The 26,227-nt window shown below is 29.5% G+C and overlaps 1 protein-coding gene across 8 annotated transcripts; it reads right to left on the bottom strand.

Moving 5' to 3' along the window:
• Positions 1-15,335: 15,335 nt before the first annotated feature.
• On the bottom strand, positions 15,336-21,477 carry LOC107842959 (nifU-like protein 3, chloroplastic). Of its 8 annotated transcripts, none has more exons than XM_016687039.2 (6): positions 21,260-21,468; positions 17,737-17,855; positions 17,389-17,653; positions 16,920-17,037; positions 15,863-16,161; positions 15,336-15,772 (listed from the first exon to the last, which is right to left on the bottom strand). In XM_016687039.2, exons 3-6 carry the CDS (start codon positions 17,509-17,511, stop codon positions 15,581-15,583), a joined length of 732 nt encoding a protein of 243 aa, XP_016542525.1. In that variant the 5' UTR covers positions 17,512-17,653; positions 17,737-17,855; positions 21,260-21,468; the 3' UTR covers positions 15,336-15,580. The 8 variants fall into 8 exon arrangements, with proteins under 8 accessions (XP_016542525.1, XP_016542529.1, XP_016542526.1 ...); XM_016687043.2 differs by having other exon boundaries at positions 17,743-17,855; positions 21,260-21,441; XM_016687040.2 differs by having other exon boundaries at positions 17,389-17,660; positions 21,260-21,401.
• Between the last annotated feature and the right edge of the window lie 4,750 nt (positions 21,478-26,227).

Below are 26,227 nucleotides of genomic sequence, written 5' to 3'. Positions count from 1 at the left end.
CACAGTCCCTGACATGCATACAAATAAACACATTATTCCATCTAACACACCGTAAATAATAGTTCATTCAAAAATATAGAAGATTACTTACAGGCTGTTACATTCTTGTTGCGTAATGTTTTGCATATACTCAATCTCGAATGGGTGTTGATTCACTAACTGTGTCCTTTGACTCATCTTATTCCTATATTCATCAAGATTTGTCCAATTTGTATGTGATGTTTCTTCAAAAAATTCGTTGTCAGACAAATAAGTTGACAACATTACTGTCAACTTGTGAATCTCGAGCGATGATTTCATATTTCTTAGATTGGACAATGAGTCATAGACGCGTATGTGTCTATCCTTTAGAGCAATAACAACTAATACTCAGTGAAACTTTTCATTGCGGTTGACAGGAACATACACCACATCAATTAGGTGCCATGGTAACCCAGCTGGAATGCAAAATTCCTTGATTATGTTTGTTGTTGGCTCTTCATTTCGGGCCACAACAACAGACTGAGTATAATTCTGCTATGTAGAAAGTATTGTATCTCATCGAAATAATATCTACGGTACATCTTCTCAATATAGCTTTTAAAAAAGCAGTTTGTTGTTGTGAATCTATATTCTTGATCAATTCTTAATTTCGATTTCTTGCGCAGGTGATAAAATATCAAATCAATATGCTACAAAATTGAAATACAAAGAAGAGGCATTATGTCGATTTATACTGTGAACATATTTATATGTTATACTAAGTAATATGAGTTAAAAAGAGTATACATAACTGTGGAGTTAATATACATAACATGCAGGAAAATGTATTTATAAACTGGTAGTGCATATACATAACATGTTGTTCTATACATAAGTAGATATTCATTATCATTTGCACATACATATCGACAAGCATGCATATACATAGAATAAAGTAGACATATAGCAAATACATATAAATATTATACTTTACACTCGGACATATATATAGCTAACTGTAAACAACCGGCATACATAAACTTTCCAGTTAGGCAGATATATGCATAGTGGCAAGGCACATACATAACAGGCATACTATATATAAATTTAATGCGCATACATAAATCACCATTGTATAACTGACTCTGACATAAAACATAACAAATTTTTATATATGTAAGTTGAATGAGCTTAGGTATATTTATGTAAATATAAAAGCTTTTAAAAAAAAAATTAAAATTACCTCATCGTTCCAGCATGCATTTATTTGAGACAATCAAGTAAAATAAATTTTTTGACCATGCATAAGCAAATACAAAATCAATTTCTTGAACTCCAAGAGAAGATGTTTTTGCTCTGTAGTGATCATCATTCATTTTTCTATAAAATATTAAATTTTGTTAGTAAGAAAAATCAATAGTATACGCATATTAACAAAAAATGTTCAGTTTAATAATGATAAGACTTACTTTTTTGCATGTAACTTCAATAGACCTTCCTCAACCCACTTCTTGTGCTTTTTAATGAGACCTCTCGACATATCGTCAGATATTATGAAATCACCAAATGAGAATTTTTGTTTTATTTTTGTGGTTTCGTCTTCAATGACTTTTGAATCAGAAGCATAATCTGTTGGGTATGATGACTTGAAAACTTTAGATTTAGTCCTGATCCTCTTAGCAGGATTTTTTGCCGCTTGATGTGCTGCAACAATGACATCAAAAAAATCTGGAGAAATCTGATTGTCAGATATGAAATGCTGGTGAATGATTTTTTCTGACGATTTAACTACTTCTAGTGGAAGATCATCCATTGGTGTTGTCAGACCTTCTACTATGATGTATAACTTGGTTTGAGCAAATTCTAAAATTGTACTCGAGTAATCATCCTAATAGTAAATATTATGTGTATCGTGTTAGTTTTGTTTAAATGCGTTAGTAAAAGTAGTGTCATGTGTAAAATATTTGATATGTATCTTGAAAAATATTGACTTTATGTATTTATTGGATGATCTTTATGGATATGCACGGTAATAGATGTTTCAACATTGGCATAATTCAATTTCTGATTTACCACAACTTCGACAAGATCATCTAATATGGCAGTTTCAATATCCACACTACACCCTTCAATATCCTGGTAGAGATAACATAAAACATATACAAAATCAAATTAGTTTATTGTTTTAATTATAAGATTTAAAATATGAGATATCTAACCTCGAATTATTTTTGTATAGGACTGCGGTTCCCATCAAAATAAGCATCCTACATTATGTCATCACCAAACACTTTGCCTAAGGATTTATCAGTTTCATCGACAATCTAAAAGTTTAAAATGAGCAATGCATAATTTATGATAACGTTCTCATTTTGATGTACTATATATGTATATTATAATCATATACATATAACATGTCACATATACATTATAATAATAATATAACTATCAGGTACATCAGTCAAAATCCACCACAAACTAAGCTCAAAACGTATCATAAAAGTTAAAAAGTTAAAAAAAAAATTAAGATAAATTATATATGAAACAACCTATGTAAAATTATTATTTAGAAAAATTACTCTTTTTCCTTTGTCGTTCAGGATTGTGACAATAGCCATCTCTTCAACATTGTCTTATAATGGTATATTTTCCGTTTTAAAATCTCCCACTTCATGATCCTTTTAAAATTAGTATTATATATATATGTTAGAATAATTTGATAACGTCAATGTAGGGTAAGAAAAAAGGCATATGTGTAAAAAAAAAAAAGTACCCTTTTTTCTTTGTCTTCCACGATTGAGAAGATATTCATCTCATCAACCTGCTCTTGTGATAGTATATCTCCCATTTTTTAACCTTCCACATCATGATCTTGTTGATTTTATTATAAAAGATATGTAAGAATAAATTTGAAAACATCAATTGTAACTAAGAAATAGGCATAAATAACCTTAAAATGCTTCATCCATGAACTTACATTGAATGCTTCCTTTTCTGTTCAAATATTTGCTTCTTGACCGTCCAATTTAATAACAAAAATATTAGTTACATCCAAAATAAATTAGATAATATACATATGAAATGTCTTATTTTATTTTATGTATATTATATGATATACAAATAGAACAAACTTACATAACACAGTTATGTATATTATTTAATATACATAACACAGTTTGTGTATATTATATAATATACATATGAAGTGTCATTCTACATAAAAGAGTGCTTGTATATTAAAGTAGTATTTATATGTGATCCATTGTAAATAAAATTATAGCGAAAAATGCATACAATAATTTGTGATGTATATGAACCTTAAACAATGATTTTTTAAAATAAAATATAAATCAGTCAAATGATAAAGACACAAATATAATCCAAATAGAAATACAAGTTCGTTAATTATATAATGTAAATTCAATTTAGTTTACCTTTTCATCGGTGTTTTTATTGTATGTCAATATGTGCATGAGTTCGGCGTGTTATTTATCGATTTTGTCATTTAATTCTTCATATTGTTTAGTAATTAGATCGTGAAGATCGTTGAATTTTTTGTCAACCTGCAGATAAAAAGACAAGAAACATCTTAGTGTTTTCACAATTTGATTTATAGTGTTGTCCATATGAAAAAACCTACATAAGACTGTAAAAATGACTTTATCTCGTCCCACTTTTCATCAGAAGTGGCCTGATGGACAGACTTGTTGGATGATGATGGAGTTGTTTTTTATGCATCAACACGCTCTAAAACAGATGTTGGTATTTTGTCTGTTGACATATTTCTTCTTGAAACAGTCGATAGTATTTTCTCACGATCTTGTATATCGACAGTTTTATCATCAAAACGGACTATACTCCGCCTTTTCGTAGGTTGTGATGCTGATGCATCAATACTCAGATCTGTCTTTTTAAGAATTTTCGAAAGTGGGAGCGTACTGAAATCCTCAAAACATTGTAGATTGGAATTGGAATATGTATGTATGTCGACAACAGGCCTTTTACCACTACGATCGACAGAAATATCATGTGAGAATACAGATTCAACGTCATTTAATTTAATACCCTCAATTATTGATCAATCAAGCCTTTGCACTTCTTCCGAGTTGGTCATAAATTGTTGTATACAAACTGTTAGCAATAAAAAATGGCAACATTAAGAGTCTATTAAAGTCTAATATTAACTCGAAATAATTTACTAAATACTTACCTTGCTGAACATACCACCCATGAACTTCTCGTACTTGACCTTGATCCCAACAACCTTCCAGTTAAAAATTCTTGGAATTACATTTTCCATCCACTCATCTAACGTACTGTCTACCTCAGAACAACATTCATACATCCAAACATTCAGCACATGGGGCATTCCCCGATCTGGTATAACTGTTTTTCAACAAAGAAATCTTGTCTCTCCACGTTGCAATAAGCTTTTGAAATGAAGTCTTCCTCTATGGGAATTGTTCGTACATTCCACCCTCAACCATTTCAAAGTTGAATCTGATAATACCAATATCACGTATTTGTGAATACACAAAAGTATGAATGAAGTAAAGTATGGACGTTTTCAAAGCATCGGTATTGTTGTCGAGGTTTTCTAACTTAATTATTGTACAAAAATAATTTTTTTGACAGAATTTTTTTGCATCTGGAAAATACTTTGCCATTAGTACAGACTTAGATGATTCAGTATAAAGGTGTTACTCGATGTTTTCTGTACATTTAAGTCTGAATATTATAGCAAAGTTAATAATAGAAAACTTGAGAATAGTTACCTGCACATAAACATGAATTTCATCCAGATTATCTTGTTCTATCTTAAGCATAAGTAAGCATTTGAAAATCTGACCCTAAAAGTTACACTGAGGCATGTCTAAAAAGGAACTGAAAATTATCTGACGGATAAGATTTTAAACTTCTTCACCAAGATAATTCTTTATATCTGATCCAAAATCGTGATTGTAAAAACTATCGAAATGCAAAGAATATGCGGAGATATTTTTTATCCTGTATTTCAGACATATGTGAGCCTATATGGTCTAAACACATACAATACTTATGTATATTAATAACATATACATAAAAGACTGATGTATATGAATAAGGCATTTCATTACACATCTAACAACATATCAAAAACTTATTTATATGTTAGACATATACAAATGTGATGTCCATTGCTTCAAACAAACATAACAAAATTGAAAACATATGCATAAAAAATATGATGTATATGAACTACGCATTTCATTACAAGTTTAATAACATATGTTAACTTATGTATATGATTAACATATACAAATATAATGTTCATTGCCTCAAACACACATAACAAAACATAATCCCAAACAGAACTTATTTATATGTTCAATAATATGTAATGAATAATGTATGTGTACAACACATACATACTTACTAATAGATTAACACATAGTAAACACTTATGTATATGAATTATAGATATCCTTGTAGTGCAACCAAACGCATCATCAAAAATGTATATGCCTAATATATATATAAAGAGTTGTTTTGTATTTACACAAACAACTTCTAACATAACTTCAAACTGATGAAAAAATTCAAAATCTACATAAGACCTAACAACCATCCCCTATTAATTAACAATTTTAAAACCTCAGATTACTGAAAAAAATACAAAAAATTCAGAAAAAAAATTAAAATCAAAAAATCGTAAATACCTTTGATAGACGTGGTCGTGTAGTATCATCTTTTTTTGACTTTTCTTGACGATTCTTCAATTTATTTTTTCTACTTTTCAGCAGCAACTTTGTTAATCTTTTTCATCTTGATGGGATCGTTATGACGTTTTGATCTATTTTCAATAAAGTTAGGTTTCTCGTAATCAAATACTCTGGGAACGAGCCCAACTGCCGAATTTATTGATTCATTGTGCTCTAACTGAGTTAATTCTAAGCTAAAAGAAGGAGAATCATCCATTTACTAAGTACTATGTTGTTAATTTAGTACTTGAAATAGAAGATTTTGAAAAGAAAAAAGGAAAATTCAGATATTCAAACTATATTTTGGTAAAGTAGAAACCCAAAAAATTACTTAATTACAACAAGCAACAATTTGTTCATTCGAAATATCCAAATTTTGATTAACTAAAGAAAAAAAAATGACTAACCTCAGATCTTAAAAATTGAGAATGATAAAAGGAGATTAAGTTAAAATTGAATGACAGTGAGTAGCAGTTGGACTCAAACACAGTTGATTTCAAATATGGTAACTAGTCCTTGATTACAACTTTTTTTTAAGAAGAAAAACCGTGAGAGAAAAAGGGATATCTATGTCTATGTACTATTAGAGAGAAAAACTTAGAAGGTGGAATTTATGTAATATGTTTAGGGAGATGAGATTTTTTGTAATAAGTGAAACATAAGTTGCGGGTTTGTGTAATTGTTAGTTATTTTTTTCAATTTTTCTTTGCCTTAACGCGTTCATTTTACAATCTTTGCCACGTCAGCCTATTAGGGGTATAAAATTCACTGAAAAGTTATTAAGGGGGGTAAACAATTACAAGTTTAAGTGCTAAAGTAAGTTTTGGTGACAAGTTCAGGGGTATTTATGTCTTTTCTCTATCTTTTTTAGAAAAAAAAAACTACTTATCTGGTACTTCTTAAAAAAAAATTATTCTAATAATTCTATATTTATTTCAAAATTTTTCAAATCTTCTTAAAATCAAATTTAGTTGATTTAGAATTCGTAAACTAATGGAAAAATACTAGTTGTCATTAATTTTGATTTAATTTTGATGACTTTTAATAACGAAAGATTTTACCTATAAATATATTGAATTAGTTTTCACCTCTTAAATTAGGAAAAAAATATTGAAATTTTGATGACTTCTAATAAGAAAAGGTTTTACCATAAATATATTTAATTAATTTTCAACTCTTAAATATTAGAAGAAAATAGTGAAAAAATGATTTTGTCTAAAGCAAGGACTTTTAATTTAGGCCGAAAGTTCAAAAAATACTTCTAAAGCTCTTCACACTTTTAGATTATATGTGCGTTGCACGTGTATCTCATGTCAATTAATAATACTATACATAAGAAAAATAAAATTAATAAAAAGTAGAAGTTAGAATAAAGAATTAGGTAGCAATCTAATAAAGATTTGCATATTAACTAACAATTCAGTCATTGAAAGTTTTGATCTTTATGATTCTTGACACTCAATCGAGACCCAACCTTAACCGTAAAATCAACTCCCAAGATCCTGATTCCTGACCTGACATGGGACACGAATTTGTATCTTGACCTATGATTGGACTTACGGTTCAACTCCAATTCCTGACGCTCGACCTTGAACCAAACCCGAAGCCCTAGACTCGGAATCCAACTTTGATGTGGGACCCGACTCTAAACCCGATTTTAATCTCGAAACTCGATAAGCAACCCATGACTCCAATCGGGACTCAAGTTTTGACCCAACTTCAGATTCAATTCTCAACAAAATTAAATGAAGAAAGAGATAAAACTTTAATTTTTTCAACTACTTCATTCACCGACGACATACTTATTTTGTCCAATATTTCAATCAGACATTATATTTTCCCCAAAATTCTATTAGAAAGTAAATTTTCAATATAACTTTAACGTATAAATTTTTCACGTTGTATCAATATATGCAATACTTTGAAAATTTTGTGTATTGCATATATGTGGGTATGTTGTTGATCTATTCATTTTTGCACATACGTATTTAGAGTGAGTGAACATTTGAATCTTTAATTCATCCAAAAAAGCCTTGTCTTAAAGTTAGACACGATTAATCTCTTTAACCAATTCATAGACGACATCAAATACGCATGTCATTTAGAAGTACCTAAAATGAAATATTTCACTTGAACCATATAAATAATTTATTAATTTAACTCTTTTATTATTTTTTCCTTTTCATCATTCTTTTTTTTTCCTTAAATGTGGTTATATAAGTGATTTGACTTATTTGTTTCTCTAAAATCTTTAATCATTTTTTTAAATGTAATATAAAACTTCTTCGACAAAATATAGGTGAGGTTTAAATTCAATGATTTTTGCAGTTAAAAATTTCTGTTTTTCAGTGGAAGATTTGAATTCTTAAAAATCTACACGTAATTTAATCATACTATATTAGAAGTAAATTTCACATAAAAGTACGTCATTATAAAATAATAAGACTCATAAAGCAAAAAGAATTTAACATTTTATTCGAATTTATGATGTATATAAAACGGAGAGAATAATATATGTTTGCATAATTAAAACAAATTCTACATTATTTATTCGGGAACTTGTCTTATGAACTTATTTTGTCCTCAAATATATTTTGGCTATTAAATTAGAGTAGAAAACAGTAGAGATATCTATCAGAAAAGCAGTCAAAGCTATCTTCAAAGGTAAACTTTAGACACAAGCCATCCCCACCCGACATCACCCAATATGACAAAACAAACACATAAAAAATTAAAAGGATTTAACATCTACTTTGTATATGTAAAATAATTTCAATCATATACTTCATAAATGGTGTAACTCTTCAGGTGAAGAAAATATGGATGAAGCCTCCATACCTTACCAAGCTTAGCCCTGCCCTTCACACACAAAAATATGAATTGTTAGTGTAATAAAAATTTTATATTATCATATCATCTAAAGATATTTAGAGACAAAAAGTAGTTAAATATGAAATGTGAAATCTTGAAAGCAAGACAAAGTTACCTCCTAAAACAACGATTTGATGAATGTGACTTAAATTCAAAATGAAACTAAACTTGATGTATATACTTAAAACAAAATTAAGACAATTCCACCAACTAATACTACTATTATACGAAAAAAATTCAACAGAAAATATCATCATGCTCTTTTTTCTCTTTCAACACTTCATAAAAGCCTCCTTCTCCCATCCCTTTTTCTTTTGCTTTCTCAATCATATCACCGCAAACTACAAGAGCTTTAAAAGATGTTGAAAACGGTTAACAACATAACACTATTAGTTTATTTGCTTCTTGTGATCATCTTAGTGGTTGATCATAATCACCATCTCTTAATGTTAAGTTGTAATTTATTTTTAAGAAATTTAGTTGGAGGAAAAAGGTGAAAAGACAAATTGTCAAAGAGTTTGAATCACCTTTCTAAGGGTCTTACCTTTTGCTCTTAACTCATTGCAACCATATATCTTTTCTAGGAGCTTTCACCTTCGATCGAACATTCATATATAATATACACTTGAAATTAATGAAATTGTTATAAATCACACCTTCAAAGCTCATCGAAAAAGTAGTTATAAGAATATCTCTGCCACCAACATTCCTAAACAAAAACAAAAACTGAAAAACATACAATATAGTATAATGTAATATAATACAATATGATATATTATACAATATTATGTAATAAATACCTGTGGACTTGGCCTTTAACCTGGTTGGAGAACTCATTGAGTACACTGTAAAAAGAATACTAACAGTAAGTCAAAAACCACTTCCTCATCACTTTTAGCTACTCTAAACTCTCCTTATCTAATTCATTCTTCACTGCCTATATATTCAGCCTTACCTACAAACTCGAACATCATTAAATCTTACTTAACAATCTAAAGAGTCAGAGAACCATAAGCAAAGAAAACAAGAGTTAAATTTTAGAAGAAATTAAGTCAAAATAAGTCCAAGCAGGAGAGCATGGATAGTAGCTGCAAGTATTGAAGCAGTTGAAGTCTTAAAAGATCAAGTTGGATTGTGTAGATGGAATTACCATTGAGGTCTTTGGCACAACATACAAAGAATAACATAAGGTCTTACTCTCAAGCCAAGAAAATTTCTTCTTTCACTAATTACAAACAAAGCAGAACAATCTGAAGTTATACAATATAATATAATATAATACAATACATTATAGATAAACAAATAACGTAAGAGTTTTTTTTCTAGCCATATTTCAATTGTGTTGCATTTGTTTAAAACTAAAAGGAGAGGATATAACATCACCTCAAATCATACAATCATAATATCAATTATGAATTACTGATCAAACATAAAAATCTATAACAATAATCTCATAAGTGTGATCTGAAAAGGATAGGATGTACGAACATCATATTCTTTGCATGAAAGTGTGATTGTTTTCAATAGTCCCTGTCTTGATAAAACATAATAGAATAACGAATAAAGCAAGTGGTTAATAGTTGTACTAGATTTTGACAAGAAACAAACAATAGGTTGAGTAGGTTGAGAAATTACCATAGTGATGCAACAATATCGTCCCTGTGAGCAATGTTATCACCTATTCGTGGTGGCATTCGATCTCCATCTATCAAAGTTTGTAGAGAGACCAAGAAGCGGTCATGTCAGGTATGTTATTTCAAAATTTGATCACAATATTACTTAAATAGAATTATATTTTTTTAAAATTATTTTATAGAAGGTAAAGTTTTAATTGATTTAGAAGTCAATTACTATTATGATTTCCTATCTACATCAAACAAGGACTTTCATTAATTTTTTACATATATAGTATTCCTGTTATATACTTTAGGAGTCATTAATTTTTTTTTCAGCCATAGTTTTTTTATTATTATTATTAAATTTTTTTTCTTTTCATGCCTAGCTTTTTTAAGTAGGACTTTCTTTCCCCACTAAATATTTGACACATTTAATTTTAAAGGGACTTTTTCTTTTCTCTATTAACTGGATTTTCCTTAAATTTTGGTGCTTTTAGTTCCTTTTCACAAGCCACGTCTTATTTGTTGTTTTGGTCTTATATTTTATTTTTTGAAAAATTTTCCTCTATTATTCTGATTTTTCCTCAAATTTTGACATTTATAGTTCCTTATTTAAATAGAATTATAGATTGTTTTTTCTATAAGGTAAATTTTAACTGAATTAAAAGTATTAAATAGTATAATTTCTTACCTAGATAAAAAAGGACTTTAATTAATTTTAAAAATAATATAATAATTAAAGAAAATACATGAAAAGACACTTTTGTCTATTGCAAAATACTTTTAATAAAGGGCAAAAAATTCAAATCACTTTTCTAAGGTCTTCACACTTTTAATATATTATAAAATAAATATAAATATAAATATAAATTATAGATATAAATTGTGAAGAAATTTTTAAATTATCTTATGTAAGGTAAAAAAAATCAAATATATTCGCATCAAATATATAAGTTAATTATTGTGTATCGTGTAATTTAATAATAAATACATATAAAAAAAATAATTGTTGTGTATACGTACATTATATTATCAAGGATAAAACCTTTTAAGCCACTATCAGACTAACAATTAAGCTAGGAGCAAAATTAAGTATAATGAACAAAATTTAGTTACTCATAGCAAATGTCAAAATTTAAATCCTAATGTGTATTAAACTTGTATTCATCTTTGCCTGATTGTCTCACGTTATGTGATCTTTTTTTGTTGTTAGACCCTGACCGTTTTTCTAAAAAACAAACTTTTTTTATTAATGTTTCTTTTTTGGGTTAAATTGTTACCCTCCTTTTAAATGGTTACTGCTCTTCTAAAATATTGGCAAAAACAAGAAAAATCTCATTGAACCTAACTTTTACAAAAGTTCCTTAAAGATTGATTGAGCATTCACCCTTTTTTTTTTCTTTTTTGGTAAACATTGAATATTCATCTACCATTTATATTAAGTAGAAAAAATAATTCATAGAAACAAAATCGAAACTACACCAAAATAATAAGACAATCGAGATTTCAAAACAATACGATTACAACTGATCTTTAAGAAAAAATTCTCAAAGCCCGATCAAACATTCATCAACCACCTGTATGAAGCAGAACAATAGATAACAATAGAATTGAAAGTACGACAAAATAAAATCTAAACTTTACACAAAAGTTCCTTAAAGATCGATCGAACATTAATCTATATCTACAAAAATAATACTTAAATAAAAACAAAATAGAAGCTACAATAAAATAAATACGACAATCGAATTATCAGAATAATACAATTATTAAACTTGATCTTTACACAAAATCAATTTTACGGTATAAACGCTTATGACCTCCCCCTCTATGCCGTACGGTAATGATTTCTCTAGCATTACGACCTTTATCACAACGATGTTGTCCAAAATCAAGTTATTTCGTGGATTGAATTTCACTTGACTATCTACAATTTTATTGCGTATGCTCGAGGTAGAAGTTTTGTACAAATGTACAATGAATATTCATGTACCATCTGTATTAAACAGAAAAAAATAGAAGCTAGCAATAGAGTAGAAAGTGCAACATAATCTAGATATCAAAACAACATGATTAAATCTAATCGTTACAGAAAAATTCCTTAAAGCCCGACCGAACAAATAAAAAACAATAAATAATAACATAATAGAAATTATAATAAAACAATACGATAATCGATAAATCAAAATGATAAAATTAAACCTCAAACATGTGTATTTTAATAAGGTACAAAATTCCTCATCATTAAGCCATGCATTATGCCTCTCAACCAGCTCTCTCTCCTGCAAAAGCCGCGATCGAACAAGAAGCCTGACAATGTGATAATTCAGTCTCCAAGTCACAGACCCGCACTTCCTTATTTGCAGCAAAATCAGTCAAGTTAATTACCAAACATAACAAATATGTAAACAACTGGAACACCAATATTCTGTTGAATTAAAAAGAATTATTTGATTTAATGCATGAAGATTGATTAAATGATCACAATATAAGTTGTTTGTCTTTTAATTGGTGTAGCTGGTTTGAAACAGATAGGTTGTAATGTTGCTCCGACCTTCACCTCATCAAAGGAGAAAAAAAAGACGACGCACAACCAAAGGTTGATGATATACCGTAATAGTGTGCAAAATTTAGCATTCACCTTTTATATTATGGAAAAGGGTCTAATATACCCTTCAACTATTGAAAATGGTACGCAAATACCCTCCTTCCACCTTTAGGCTAAAAAATACCCTTCCATCCATCTATTTGGCTCAAAAATACCCTTAATATATTAGAAATGGCTCAAAAATGTCCTTCTTCCTCTATTGGTTCAAAAATACCCGTCCATCCACCTATTTGGATCAAAAATGCCCTTAACATTAAATTTAAGTCCAAAAATGTCTCCTTCTTTATATTATATTATTTTTTTTGGTTTCACATAGGGATAATTTTTTTTGTAATTATAATTTTTTAATTATGATATTATATATTTTTTGGTGGAATAGATATGCATTAATTAGTATATTATTTTTTTGGTTTCACGTAGTGGTGGGCTTTTTTTAGTTACAATTTATTTTATTATTATATTATTTTGGAGGTTTTTTAATTACAACTTTTTATTATTATGTTATTTCTGGGGTTTTTTAATTATAATGTTTTATTATTATATAATTTTTGTGGGTTTTACGTCAGGGGTGGGTTTTTTTTTAATTATTATTTTTTTAGTTTTAGGTTGGTACTAAGTTAGCAAGTAATTTATGGTACATCATAATATCTATATTTATGGTAATTTTTATTTTTTTCAAGAAATATATTTTTTCTATTTTAGGACTCTTAATTTCCTTCTATATATTTTAGGACTCTTAATTTTCCTATATGTTTCGGGTTTCATATTTATATATTTTAGGACTCTTAATTCCATTCTATGTATTTATTTAAGAAAATAAAAATTAAAGGAAAAAGATTAAATGATTTTATCTATTGTAAAGTCTTCTAAGAGAAAATGTTTTTTTAAAAAAAAAATATTTTTTTTTTCGGTTTCACGCAGGGGTGTTTTTTTAATTACATTTTAATATATATAAGGAAAAAGATTAAATGGTTTTATCTATTGTAAAGTCTTCTAAGGGAGAATGTTTTTTTTAAAAAAAAAAGTTATTTTATTTTTTGGTTTCACGTAGGGGTGTTTTTTTAATTACATCTAAATATATATATATATATATATCATTACTATTTTTCTTTGTATTATTACTATTTTTATGATTTCATGTTGGAGAAGGAGAGAAGTGTAAAATATTACGCATTCTTACCTAAATTAAATAAAGACTTAAATTACTTTCAAGTTTTTTTTTATATATATAAAAAGTTCAAAACCTAAATAGAACTAAAAGTCTTTAAAATTTTACCTAAAATATGTTTTCTAATATTTGAGCACACATAGATAATCATTAACTATGAGAGTATTTGCTCTTTGCTAATTATCCTATTTAAGAAATTCTTTTTTAATTTTGCACTTAAACATTAATTAATTCTTTTTAATTTTTTATATATAACTAAAAAATTAGTGAAAAGAGGACCATTAAATTGTGAATGAATTTGAGTCTAATTACCTATGGACCAATAAAAATAATGTCATGTATTTAATTTAAATAAAATTATATTTCACATCAGAATTTGTTAAAAGAAGGAGACATTTTTAGACTTAAATTTAATGTTAAGGGCATTTTTGATCCAAATAGGTGGATGGAGGGGTATTTTTGAACCAATAGAGGAAGAAGGGCATTTTTGAGTCATTTCTAATACATTAAGGATATTTTTGAGCCAAATAGATGGATGGAAGGGTATTTTTGAGCCTAACGGTGGAAGAAGAATATTTGTGTACCATTTTCAATAGTTAAAGGGTATATTAGACCCTTTTCCGTTTATATTATTAGTTGATTAAAAAAAAACCCTAATTCTAATTATATATATCTTTGTATTTTAAGATTCCTTAATTATTAATTATTAGGACTCCTAAAATAAGTGAAAAGACTATTTTATCTTCTATGGAGATTTTTAATAAAGGGCAAAAAGTTCAAACGTGAATTATAAGGCCTTCATACTTTTAAGATAATAGAGATAGACATAGACTATAGATATATATTGTTAAATAGTAGTAGAATGCAAATTCTGCACTATTTCTATATATTAAATTAATTATAAATAACATAAATACCAACCCTTAATTACACTCTCTCACTTTTTTTATTACTTTACTCTCTCTCCCTATTAATATACATAACATACCCGACATATATATAACATTATGTGTATATGTTGGAATTTTTGTAATATGTTTAGAGAGTTAGATTTTTTGTAATATTGAAAATATGTATATTTGTGTAATTTTTAATACAATTATAATCTCATTTGATGTCCTTCTATACACGTTGAGTGTACATAACATATTTTTTATGCTGGTGCTTATATAAAATTTTACCCCATCAAGATTTATTTTTTTATGATGTGGCAGTTTCATATGATTGATCCTTATTGATCAAAGTACAATCTAGTCTGGCTTACATATTTTACTAGGAGTATTTGTTATTGCTTCAGCTTGTGCAGAAAGGGAATAGGTTGTTCCCCTGCAAAGAATTAATTTCTGATCTTTGCTTTTTAAGATGCAATAGAGTCGGTAAAATGAACTAGACCTTCATCCAGTTCTTGAAAATCCTGAAGTGTCTTTAAATTCATTTGACATACAATTTGGAAAAATTTCCAAGTGAAATCAAGGGATAAAGAATGCTACATGTATACCAAAAATGATACTGTAAACTGTTAAGAGAGGACAAGTAACTACACTGACTGTAGGAATCTTAAGTCAATCCTGAAATTCTTGCAGGAAAATGTTCGTTGTATGGCTGAGCATTATCTTCAATCTGTCAACTGAACAGCAACAATAGCAGGTATTGCATCTCTTAATTTTTGAACAAGAGCTACACGAACTGTCTTCACAGAAGCTGCCGGTCCACTTAGCCGAACCTTAACAATGTAGTCGTTAATTTGTACAAGCTCCAGTTCTCCACCACCTGCGCCTACCAAGTATGGTCTAATCTCTCCAAGAAGCTGACATTATCGAAAATATTGGATTGTTTTGGTGTCTAAATATTACTCATAATAAGTTGAAGTAATTACAAATCATACGAAATATTGTACCTTTTCAATATTTTCCTCATTTAACTCAAGACCAGTTTCAGAGTCATGAATCTGCTCTACTGCTATTATTTCAGGGATTTTGTCCCGAAGGCGAGTTTCAATTCCCATTTTAAGTGTCATTGTTGAACTTGGGCAAGATCCACATGCTCCTTGAAGCTTAAGAATTACAATTAGGCCATCAATCTCATGTAGCACCACATTCCCTCCATCAGCCATTAGGCCTGGCCTGACTTGCCCTAGAACCTTCTCAACATTTTCTTCGGTAAGTGGAAGGACACAACTTGGTGATACCACAGCACCTTCAGTATCAATAAACAAAATGAAGGAACAATCATTATCAGTTAAGGTATATTAGTAAAATGGAACAGGATTATAGGAGGGGGTGGAGCTAGAAACCCAGATATTGGTTCAGTTGAACTCAATAACTTTTGCTCAAATAGTATATTTGTGTTGAGATAATCATTAAATATGTACACATTAAATTTAGAACTCAGTTATAAGCACTTGAAGTCGTCATTCTAATATTCAGAACCTATAAAGTTAAAATCTTGGTTCTCCCTCTGCTGAGTAGCTGTATTGAATGAAAGGGGACCTTAGTAAGATAAATCATGAAAAGAAATATTAAAAGTCTGATTATTCATTTTGTTTGATCTTGAAAATTAAGTTACAATGGTGATACTAGGAATTCACGCATTCATTCTATTTGATCTTAAAAATTAAGTTATAACGGTGATACAAGGAACTCACAAAAAAGCATTGTCAGGATGCTACAAAGAGATGAAAATGGATAAACTCATATACCAAGAAGAAATGCAAGAACAAAGGAGAACTTAGTGTAGTCAATGAAAGGGCTCATGAGATGAGGCAGCATTGAAATTTTACACTGTTCAGAAAATAAAAGGCAACAACTGAAGGCAGATATTGCCTGTTTAAAGCAACGAAGTTATTGTATTCGGTAGTGATAGTTATTTCAGTCACAAAAAGAAAAAAAAAGACGGCTACCACTAAATTTTACACAAGCAATAAAAGCAATACTGAATCAATCTGCATCATTCACCTGCATTTTTTCTTCTTTGTCCAGTTCGATTGAGCCCAAGGAGGCATCTAACATGAAATTGACCTCTTAGAAAAGAACTTTGCCTTGACGAAAATGGACTGCCTTGTGAAACACAGTTCTATAAAGAGATAATGACAGCGACATTACGTCAGGGAAAATGAAGAAATTTTCTCCAGATAGCTATACACACTTTAACAGTGTAATCAAGGTGCAGAACTGTGGAAAGGAGGCAAACAATGTACCAAAAATATGTCCATTGGATTCATATGTCTTATAAGAGTACAGTATTCTGACTTCCTTGATTAAGGTAGACCAGAAGAATTTGCATATGTATAGAAAAGCATAAATTATGTCTAAAACTAAGGTATAGACTATCCTTAAATATGGTATAAATACAATATTGTTCCTATGACAAATATGCGAAGTTACTTTGATTTTACTCCAACCAACAGAAATTGAGTAGTAATACCTTTTGAAAGGAAGTGGAGGCCCCAGACAACCATTGTGATGAGTGGCTAGCTGATGATGATGCTATGGGTTTGATACGTGGCGTCTGTGTTGATATTGCAAACATTATGTACTTCAGTATCATCAATAGTAAGGACTCATGTTTCTTGAGTATATTCCTCGAGTCTATGTTGCTTGGACTCTTCGATTTTGCCGCCAAACCCGTCTCGATGCGACACTGACGCTGGTGCGGGTGCTGGGTGCGTCTCGGATTCGGTCAAACTAATCTGGACACTTTGACCAAAATCAAAAACAAATTTGGGGGAAATTAAAGACTCGATCTTAAAATAAAAATAAAATAAATTTACACCTTAACTTTGTCTCCTTTGTAGCTTTTCCTCTTTATATATGTATATTAGTTGCTTAAAGTTTCCGGCCAAGACACAGGGAAAATTCTGACCTCTCACGTTGCCTTAGAAAGACCGACGACTGTAATTGGGAAGAAACAGACAGTCGTCAGACTTTTGGAAAAGAAAGAGACATAGATACACTTTATTACTTGTATTTCTATTAGAATTCATATTAATATAGTAGTAAAATAATAGTTATTAGTAATAGAAATATAATAGAATACTTCAATTAACCCCTATCGTTTTAAAGCCGGATGGAATAAGCAAGGATATTGGAATTAATTTATCCGATCCTTCACGTGGGAATCTGTTCTTGATTTCCGTGTTTTCTAGTTACAGGCTTACAGGACATACTTTTGTTAACTTCACAGAGTTGTTTTATTAATTTTAACCCTTATTTTGAACTCAAAGATGATTTTCTCTACTTTTTTTATGGATATTTACTTGGTTTACTGAACTCTGTCTATCTGCATTGGTGGAACTTGGAAGACTGTTATATTTAGTTTGCTTGCTTCAGGTGTGCCCTTTTTTGAGGTGGGTGGTGGGTGGGGGGGGGTGGTTTACGATGAAACAGAACTTCCATTGGAAAGCTCTATGGTCGGTTCCAACATTTTTGTAGTACAAGATCAACTAAACTTGAATGTATTGATTGATAAGAAGGTTGCTTTGCAAAATGATTGGTGGTCGTTTGGTTAACGTACTACTTATGTAGGATTAATATGGGATCGTTATGTGGTTTCGGTTAATGTGACACATGGATTATTATTTAGTGAATAACATTGTCTAAACTGTTATTTAATAAATTACTCCTTAGTTGCAAAGAAAAGTAGAAAAAGCAAAAACTACTGAAATAGTAGAATCTAATTTGGTGTGTACGGAATGATAAAATAGGAGTGTTTGGAAATATAAAGAATACTATTTGAGTGTTTTTGAAAAAAAAATTCACCTGCAATTTTTCATGTAAAGACAGAAGGTTGTGCTGTATAGATAGTTAAACAAAATTGATAGATTACTATGGATGACAGAGGTAGAATCTTATAGACAAACTTGCACATACTTTTGACCCTGACTTGGTGTTTCTTACAGATACTTTTTACTTTCTAAAAAGCTATTTATAATGGAGTTTTCTCTGAGTGTACTCTTGCCTATTATGTTTTGAGACCAGATTGTAGAGCTAGATTGTAGCGTCTAAATCTGATATCCTTGACCTTGTACTGTTTGAGCAACTAAGGGAATAAGAACTTCATCTTACACTCATGGTTAGAAAAGGAAAAAAAAATGAAGAGGACGTAAAGGTGGTGATTGCTTCGGTTGTGATACTCAATTTGTCAGATCTCCTTTGAATAGATATGTGAACCAAAAGGACATTTTCTTTGTATTTTGCAGTTCATGGTATTTGGTAACATGTCAATGGTTAGGAGTACTTTGGGGTAGTGTGGCTAGTAGTCGTAGGGCTTTGTACATAGGTTGGAGTTTCTAGTTAGGTGGGTTGGGAGGAAGTGTGTGCCTTTGGTTTGTTCATATATGGTATTTCCTTGTGGGTGTCGTATCCTTGTTATTATATCTTGTTGCTTGTTATATGACGATTTTATTTACTGTCATTGTGTCCTGGGCCGAGGGTCTATTAGAAACAGCCTCTCTACTTCTTCGGAGGTAGTGATATGGATTGCGTACATTCTACTCTCCCCAGACCCCACTATGTGGGAATATACTGGGTTTTTTGTTGTTGTAGTAGTAAAGTTAATACTACTATGTCACCATATGTCAAGGAAAATAGTAGGCCTACAATTTTGAAAGCTGACACGTCGACTAGGGAACTCCTAATTGAAAATGTAACTAAAAGAGATAAAATAACTTAACTCCTAAACCTGTGAATTAATTACATAAGTTGGGATGTTTTCTTGTTTTTGTTCAGTAGTGAATTTTTAGAATATCTCTATAACTCTATTTTTATAACATTTGAACTTTTTTAGCCAAATCCCCGCACCCGTATCCATGCTCGGATTCGTGTACAGGAATTCGGCTAACGAATTTTTTTACTTGGACACGTACGTGCTATTTCACTTGGATACCCGCACCCGAGTCCGAGCAACTTAGCCTGGAGTACATGGTTATAGAGGAGTTAGAACTGGAAGTAGACTTACCTACGAGCAGTGGCATAGCCCCATTTCTCGTAAATTTATACAAAGTATATGGGTAAAAGATTACTCTATATACATATATAATAACTTAGACACATTCCTGATTTTTCCACCGCCAAAGAGGAAAAAGACCAAGGTCTAAACAACCATGATTACCAAGAATATCAAATGGGAGAAAGATTATTTAACACCCTTTTGTTTATACCAGAACACAATGCCCATAAGTCAAAGAGATTTTCTGAAATCCTAAGAGTGTGCTTTGATATGATTCAAATTTTTCCATGTCTGGTTCATTAAGATGTTTTAGAAAATATTTTCTCTACGAAAACAAGTACCTTAAAATTTAGGAAGTTGACTTCCCCAATTCAAGTAGGGAAAACAAATTCCAGGCGTGAGTCGTGACATACCATGTTCATTGTCTATTCCTCACCCATCCAGCGCCCCCCGGCCCCAAACCCCAATCTCCACATTATCACATCCCCATTGTGTTACACTAGCTTACATATAAATGCTTTGGGGATTTTATATTTTTTAGCTTACTTACCAAACACTAGAAAATAAGTAAAACCCATTCATTCTCCGAGAATACATTTTCCTTCATACCAATCACACCCTAAATCACAATTGATCTTACTTCTGCTCCTGCAATCAACCTTCCGACCCAACAAAATGCTCCCTAAATCCTAATTGCTTGCTTCCAATTTATATTCTATACAACTTACAAAATTTTCGACAATTCAAATTCATTTGGTTATATTAAAGTTGATATCTTGAAAACATTACTATTATTTTTAGATATTTTATGACTAATAAATCAAATTTAACATTTTAAAGTGAGTACAGTTTGTTGGAGTCCCACATCGATGGGTTAAAGGGTTCTTGGTCTCCTTATATGATCTTGGGCAATCCTCCCCTAATGAGCTAACTTTTGAGATTGAGTTAGGCCCAAAGTTTATTTCTTTATCATGGTATCAGAGCCACGCCCACCCAGTTCATTGTTTCCGATGTTGAGCCTCCGTCTTATATTATCCACGTTATAAATGTCCAGCCCTGGACGTACGGGGGTGTTGGAGTCCTACATCAATGGATTTTGGTCTCCTTATATGATCTTAGACAATCCTCCCCTCATTAACTAGCTAGCTTTTGAGATTTAGTTAGGTCTAAGATTCATTTCTTTATACAGTTCATATTAAAATGCCACAAACAGAATATAATCCCAACTCCTGTGTAACAAATATAGGTAGTTAAGAGATTCTATTATTTAAAAAAAAAAAAGGATTCCTACAACACTAAACTATGAAGCAATTACATAAGAAAAATGAAATTGGGGAAGTGTGGTTACCTGGTATGATGAGTCAGTAGAACCAAAATTTTAGAACCAAAATTTAAGAAACCACGGAGTCTCAATTGGTAGATTGTGTTTGTAAGGTAAGGTAGTTATGGATGTGGTTTGGACACGTATGTCCTATTTCAGCATCTCTGTTTTCGTTTGCTGACCTGTCTTTGTTTTCTTTTAGGGCTTTTCTGCAATGTGCTTTGTATGATATTGCAGTCTCATTAAATCTAAATTTACGCATTTTAAAATTCATTTTAAAAGACGAACTTTCAACATAATTTTTTCATTTGTAAGGTTTAAGCTCGTCTCGATAAAGTTAGTACACTAAAGTAAAATTTTAATATAAAGTCTTAAATATATATACATAATAAAAATATTATTAATGCTTTTTTAGTATAGTATTTTTAGAAGATGTTAAATATTTAACTTCACAAAGTAATATTATTAATTATAAAAGTAAGGACTAATTTTAATTAATGGGAGTTTAGTCATTTGTTTCCAATTCATAGATATTATTGTAAAAGCTTTGTTTATTAATATAAAAATTTGATAAAAAAATTTAAAATATTTTTTAATAAAAAGTAGATAGTTTTTTTTTTTTAATTTAAATTTTGTACCTTTTATATTTACAATCTTCTATATTATTTTAAGAGAAATTAAAATCATAAAATTCATATTAAATCTTTTGGAACCTCAAAATTTTGGAGGCCTAAAACAAACACTTTATTAACCTTACCTTTGAGTCAATCCTCAAAAGGCTCAAACTCGAGAAACCTAACTCAGGCTCAAGAAATCCCAACCATCCCTCTTTTTATCTTCCCTTCACTTCACCTCTACTATGCTTCTATCTCTTTTTTTTTTTCCTTTAGTTTTCATGTATTTTTCCCTTTTTATTGAATAGATAAATTTCATCTTTTGTTATTTAATTTTAAGTTTATCATATAAACTTGTTTTTTGTTACATAAAAGCCATCAATCAAGCTTTAAAATTTATCACACAAAATTTAATTTCCTATGTTTTATTATATAAAAGGTCATCCAATTTTAGAATTTGTCATACGAATTTTATATATCTATAATCTATATCTATAATATATATCTAAAATATATTAAAAGTGTGAAAACCCTTAGAAAAGTAATTTGAGATTTTTATCCTTCATTAAAAACTTTTCTTCAAACAAAACTATTTTTTCGCTATTTTCTTTAATTATTTTTATTATATTAACTAGACTCCTAAAATATATGGGACTCCTAAAATATATAGAAGGAGAATCAATTGATAGCTTTCCTTGTACTGATCAATTAGAAAAATACTCCTAAAATATGATAGAAAAAATACTCCTAAAATAAGATTCTATTAAGGAAATACTTCTATAAATATTGAGATGCACGTTAAACTACCAAAGAAATCAATTTACTTATTGGGAAAATATGATTGATGATCATCTAACTTAATTCGTTTGCATGTCTAATGGTGGATGCTTAATTTTTTAACCCTCAACTTCTTCACTGTTTTTGTCAACATAATAGAATTCAATGTGTGTGTATGTGTATATATATATATATATATCTTCTTTGTTTTCATTCAAGTCATTCTTTAGGGTTAAAATTTTCGCTCACACAAGAATTATTTTCATCAAAATTAAAGTTTTGTGATCACTATTGTATTATTTTATTGTAGTTTACAGGTTGTAGATAAATTTACAAGTGGTAGATGAATGTCGATCAGCTTTGAGGTTTTTTTTTAGGTAAAGGTTAGGTTTAATTATATTATTTTTATATCTCTATTATGAGATTTTTTTTTGTATAAAGGTTAAGTTTAGTTGTATTATTTTGATATCTCTATTATCGTATTATTTTGTTATAGTTTATAGATGTTAGATGAGTGCCAGACAGCTTTGAGAAAAATTTTGTGTAATTATATTGTTTTGATGTCTCTATCATCTATCGTTTTGTTGCAGTTTACATGTGGTAGATGAATGTCAATCAACTTTGATAAATTTTTTTTTGTAAAGGTTAGGTTTAGTTAAATAAATTCTCCAAAAGATGTTGAGCTTAATTATTGTATATATTTTTGTTATTTAGACAAATATCCTATTTAGTGTAACATTTGAACTCAATAAAGTGAGGTACATGCGCGAGGCGTGTACATCTAAACTAGTATATTAAAAATGTGAAGACCCTTAGAAAAGTGATTTAAACTTTTTTTTTCTTCATTAAAAGACTCCTCTTTAGATAAAATCGTCTTTTCACATATTTTTATTATTTAATTTTTTGTTTATAAATATTTATTTTTTAATATTTCCTTAATTATTTGTTATTATTTCATAGAAATTTGTTGAGTGAATTTTGTACGTTTTATTTTCCCAATAATTTAACAATAATATGTAGGCTATTTTGGTAAGAATGGCACTTCAATAGAAAAAAGATTTTTAAGTAAAAATTGTCTCTTTAATATCATATTCAAAAAGTAATATATATTGGTTAATTAATGAATACTCCTAATATATATGAAAAGAAGAATTAGAAAATGACTCCTAACCCATATTTTAATCACAATTTTATATCATGAATTTTCTCTCTATAAATTATATTATTTTTGATCCATGATCATGCGACTAAATAGAATATTCAACTTTTTTGCACTTTACTTGGATTCATGATCAATAGTTGCAGTTTTGGGGATTACTTTTGGAACAAAGGCCAAATCAAAAAAACATTTGCTTTAGCCTTTAGGAGGGGTGGGTGAGGTTGGGGTAAGAAAAATTTTTAAATTTTTTTTGGGGGTAATGGGGTAGGGGTAGGGGTGAGATAAGAATAAATTTTAAAATTTTCTCAAAAAAAATTATTTAAAAAAATATTTTTTGGGGGGTGGAGGTGGGGGCTGGGAAGGGGTGGGGGTCGGGTAGAAGGTGGAGTTAAATAATATAGGGTAAATGGAAAAATAAAATTATATAATATTAAGTAAGGATATAATTGAAAAAAAAAAAAAGAAACCATGGGATACCACCAAATCGGTGGTTACATCAAATGAGGGTTTTCATGGTTTTCAAACCATGAAATTAAAACATACTATACCATACATTTTAAGAAACAATCAAAACAAACATAATTCTTCTAATAACCATACCATAAAAAAACACCATTCAAACCATGTGTTAAAGGTTGGGTGATTGTTTTCTTTTTTGAGTGTGAGTTATGCTTTGATTATTGCATTTTATGCCTTTTGACTATTGCATTAGCTAATCTTCACCATATCTTCTTTTTTCAATGAAATTTATCCCAGTTTATTAGAGGACATTTTCCTTTTGTGTTAACTACCTAGTACAATAACCACTACAAAAAAAATCAGGAATTTTGGATGGCGAAAGGCGACAAGGCCCCGCGACGCGGCGAGGCAAGTGTCTTTTGAATGTACAGTGACAATTGATATAAAAAAATTAAAATAATATATAAATGATCAAAATTTCAATAACATTAATATATTAGGAAATATTTCAAGTCAAAAATTAAAAATAGATAGTAGATAGATACTAAAAGTCTAGAACTTGAATAACACAACAATCCAATATTCATAAAACAAGCAATACTAAAACTTTAAAGTTTATTGAGATGCCATTGAAATAGTTGTTAATGATCAAGACATCAAGTCATTTAATTAGTATCTTACTATCATACTATGTTAATTGAATTCTATATAAGTTATTAAAAAAGAAATTACATAATAAGGCTACAAGGCACAAGCTTACTAGTTACTATTATAGTACTAGTGTTTAAGTCTTTAAGACAAGTTCACTGTTATAGAATACAGTGGAAGGAAAATAGAAGAAGAAGAAGAGAAAAGAGGAAGAAAAAAAAAGCATTAAAGTACAAGTCTAATTGCTAGATTAAGAAGAAGAAGAAGAAGAAAGAAGAAGAAAAATAGAAAACAATAGTTCACTGGCTCACTGCTTACTGGAGTCGTCGGAGTAATCGCCGGTCGCCGGAATCAAATTTGTGAGATGGATGGTAGGAGCCGCAGTCATCACTGAGCAAGTTGGTAGAGCCAAAATGTGTAAGTAAACCCTAAAATTAGTCTATATACCGAAAACATTAATTTTTTTCTAAAAAAAAAATAAAAGGCGACGTCATTGTCGTCTTGCCGCCTCGCCTCGCCATGTCGCCTTTCTCGCAAAGGCGATGCCTTTTGATTTTTGCTACGCCATGAACTGAAGAGGCGACCAGGCTTCGCCTCGCCATTCTCCATTGGCGACGTGGCGAGCGCCTTTTACAATTCTTACATTTTCGACCACAAAATCGATCAAAATGCGTGGTCGGTAAAAGCGTCGTAGCTTTTTTTAAACCGACCACGTGTGGTCGGTTTTTTTTTTAAATATATATATTTTTAAAATTGAATATTATTTTTTAAAAAAAGAAAAAAAATTAAAATTAAAAAATCAAATCAAACCGACCACTTTTTTAAATTAATTAATTAATTTTAATAAAACCGACCACAAGTGGTTGATTTTGTTTTTAAATTAATTAATTAATTAATTAATTTTAATAAAACCGACCATGAGTGATCTATTTTTTATTTAAATTAATTAATTCATTTTTAAAAAATCGACCACATCTGGTCGATATTTTTATTTAAATAAATTATTTAATTTTTACAAAACCGACCACGCGTGGTCAGTTTTTTAATTAATATAATTAGTTAATTTTAAAAAAATCGACCACATGTGATTGGTCTTCTAAAAATTAATTAATTAATTACAAAAACCGACCACATGTGGTCAGTTTTTTTAAAATTAATTAAAACCCGACCACTTGTGGTCAGTTTTTAAAAATATACCCAGAAAACCGATCATTTTTGGTCGATTTTCTGAAAGTCTTTTTCAAAAAAACCGACCACATGTGGTCGATTTTCTTGGAATATTTCTAAAAACCGACCACGTGTGGTTAGTTTTTCTGAGAATTTTTTTTAAAAATAAAA

Source organism: Capsicum annuum, chromosome 9 (genome assembly GCF_002878395.1).
Source record: "Capsicum annuum cultivar UCD-10X-F1 chromosome 9, UCD10Xv1.1, whole genome shotgun sequence".
In the NCBI taxonomy this organism is placed as follows: domain Eukaryota; kingdom Viridiplantae; phylum Streptophyta; class Magnoliopsida; order Solanales; family Solanaceae; genus Capsicum; species Capsicum annuum.
The sequence above is the reverse complement of the archived record's forward strand: the minus strand, read 5'-3'. Positions and strand labels throughout refer to the sequence as shown.

Coding starts and splice junctions, on each gene's coding strand:
- LOC107842959 (XM_047396135.1), bottom strand. CDS start 17,511: ATGATACTGAAGTACATAATGTTTGCAATATCAACACAGACGCCACGT. Junction 17,038..17,388: donor CCTCCACTTCCTTTCAAAAG/GTATTACTACTC, acceptor ATCTCTTTATAG/AACTGTGTTTCACAAGGCAG. Junction 16,162..16,919: donor ACAAAGAAGAAAAAATGCAG/GTGAATGATGCA, acceptor TTGATACTGAAG/GTGCTGTGGTATCACCAAGT.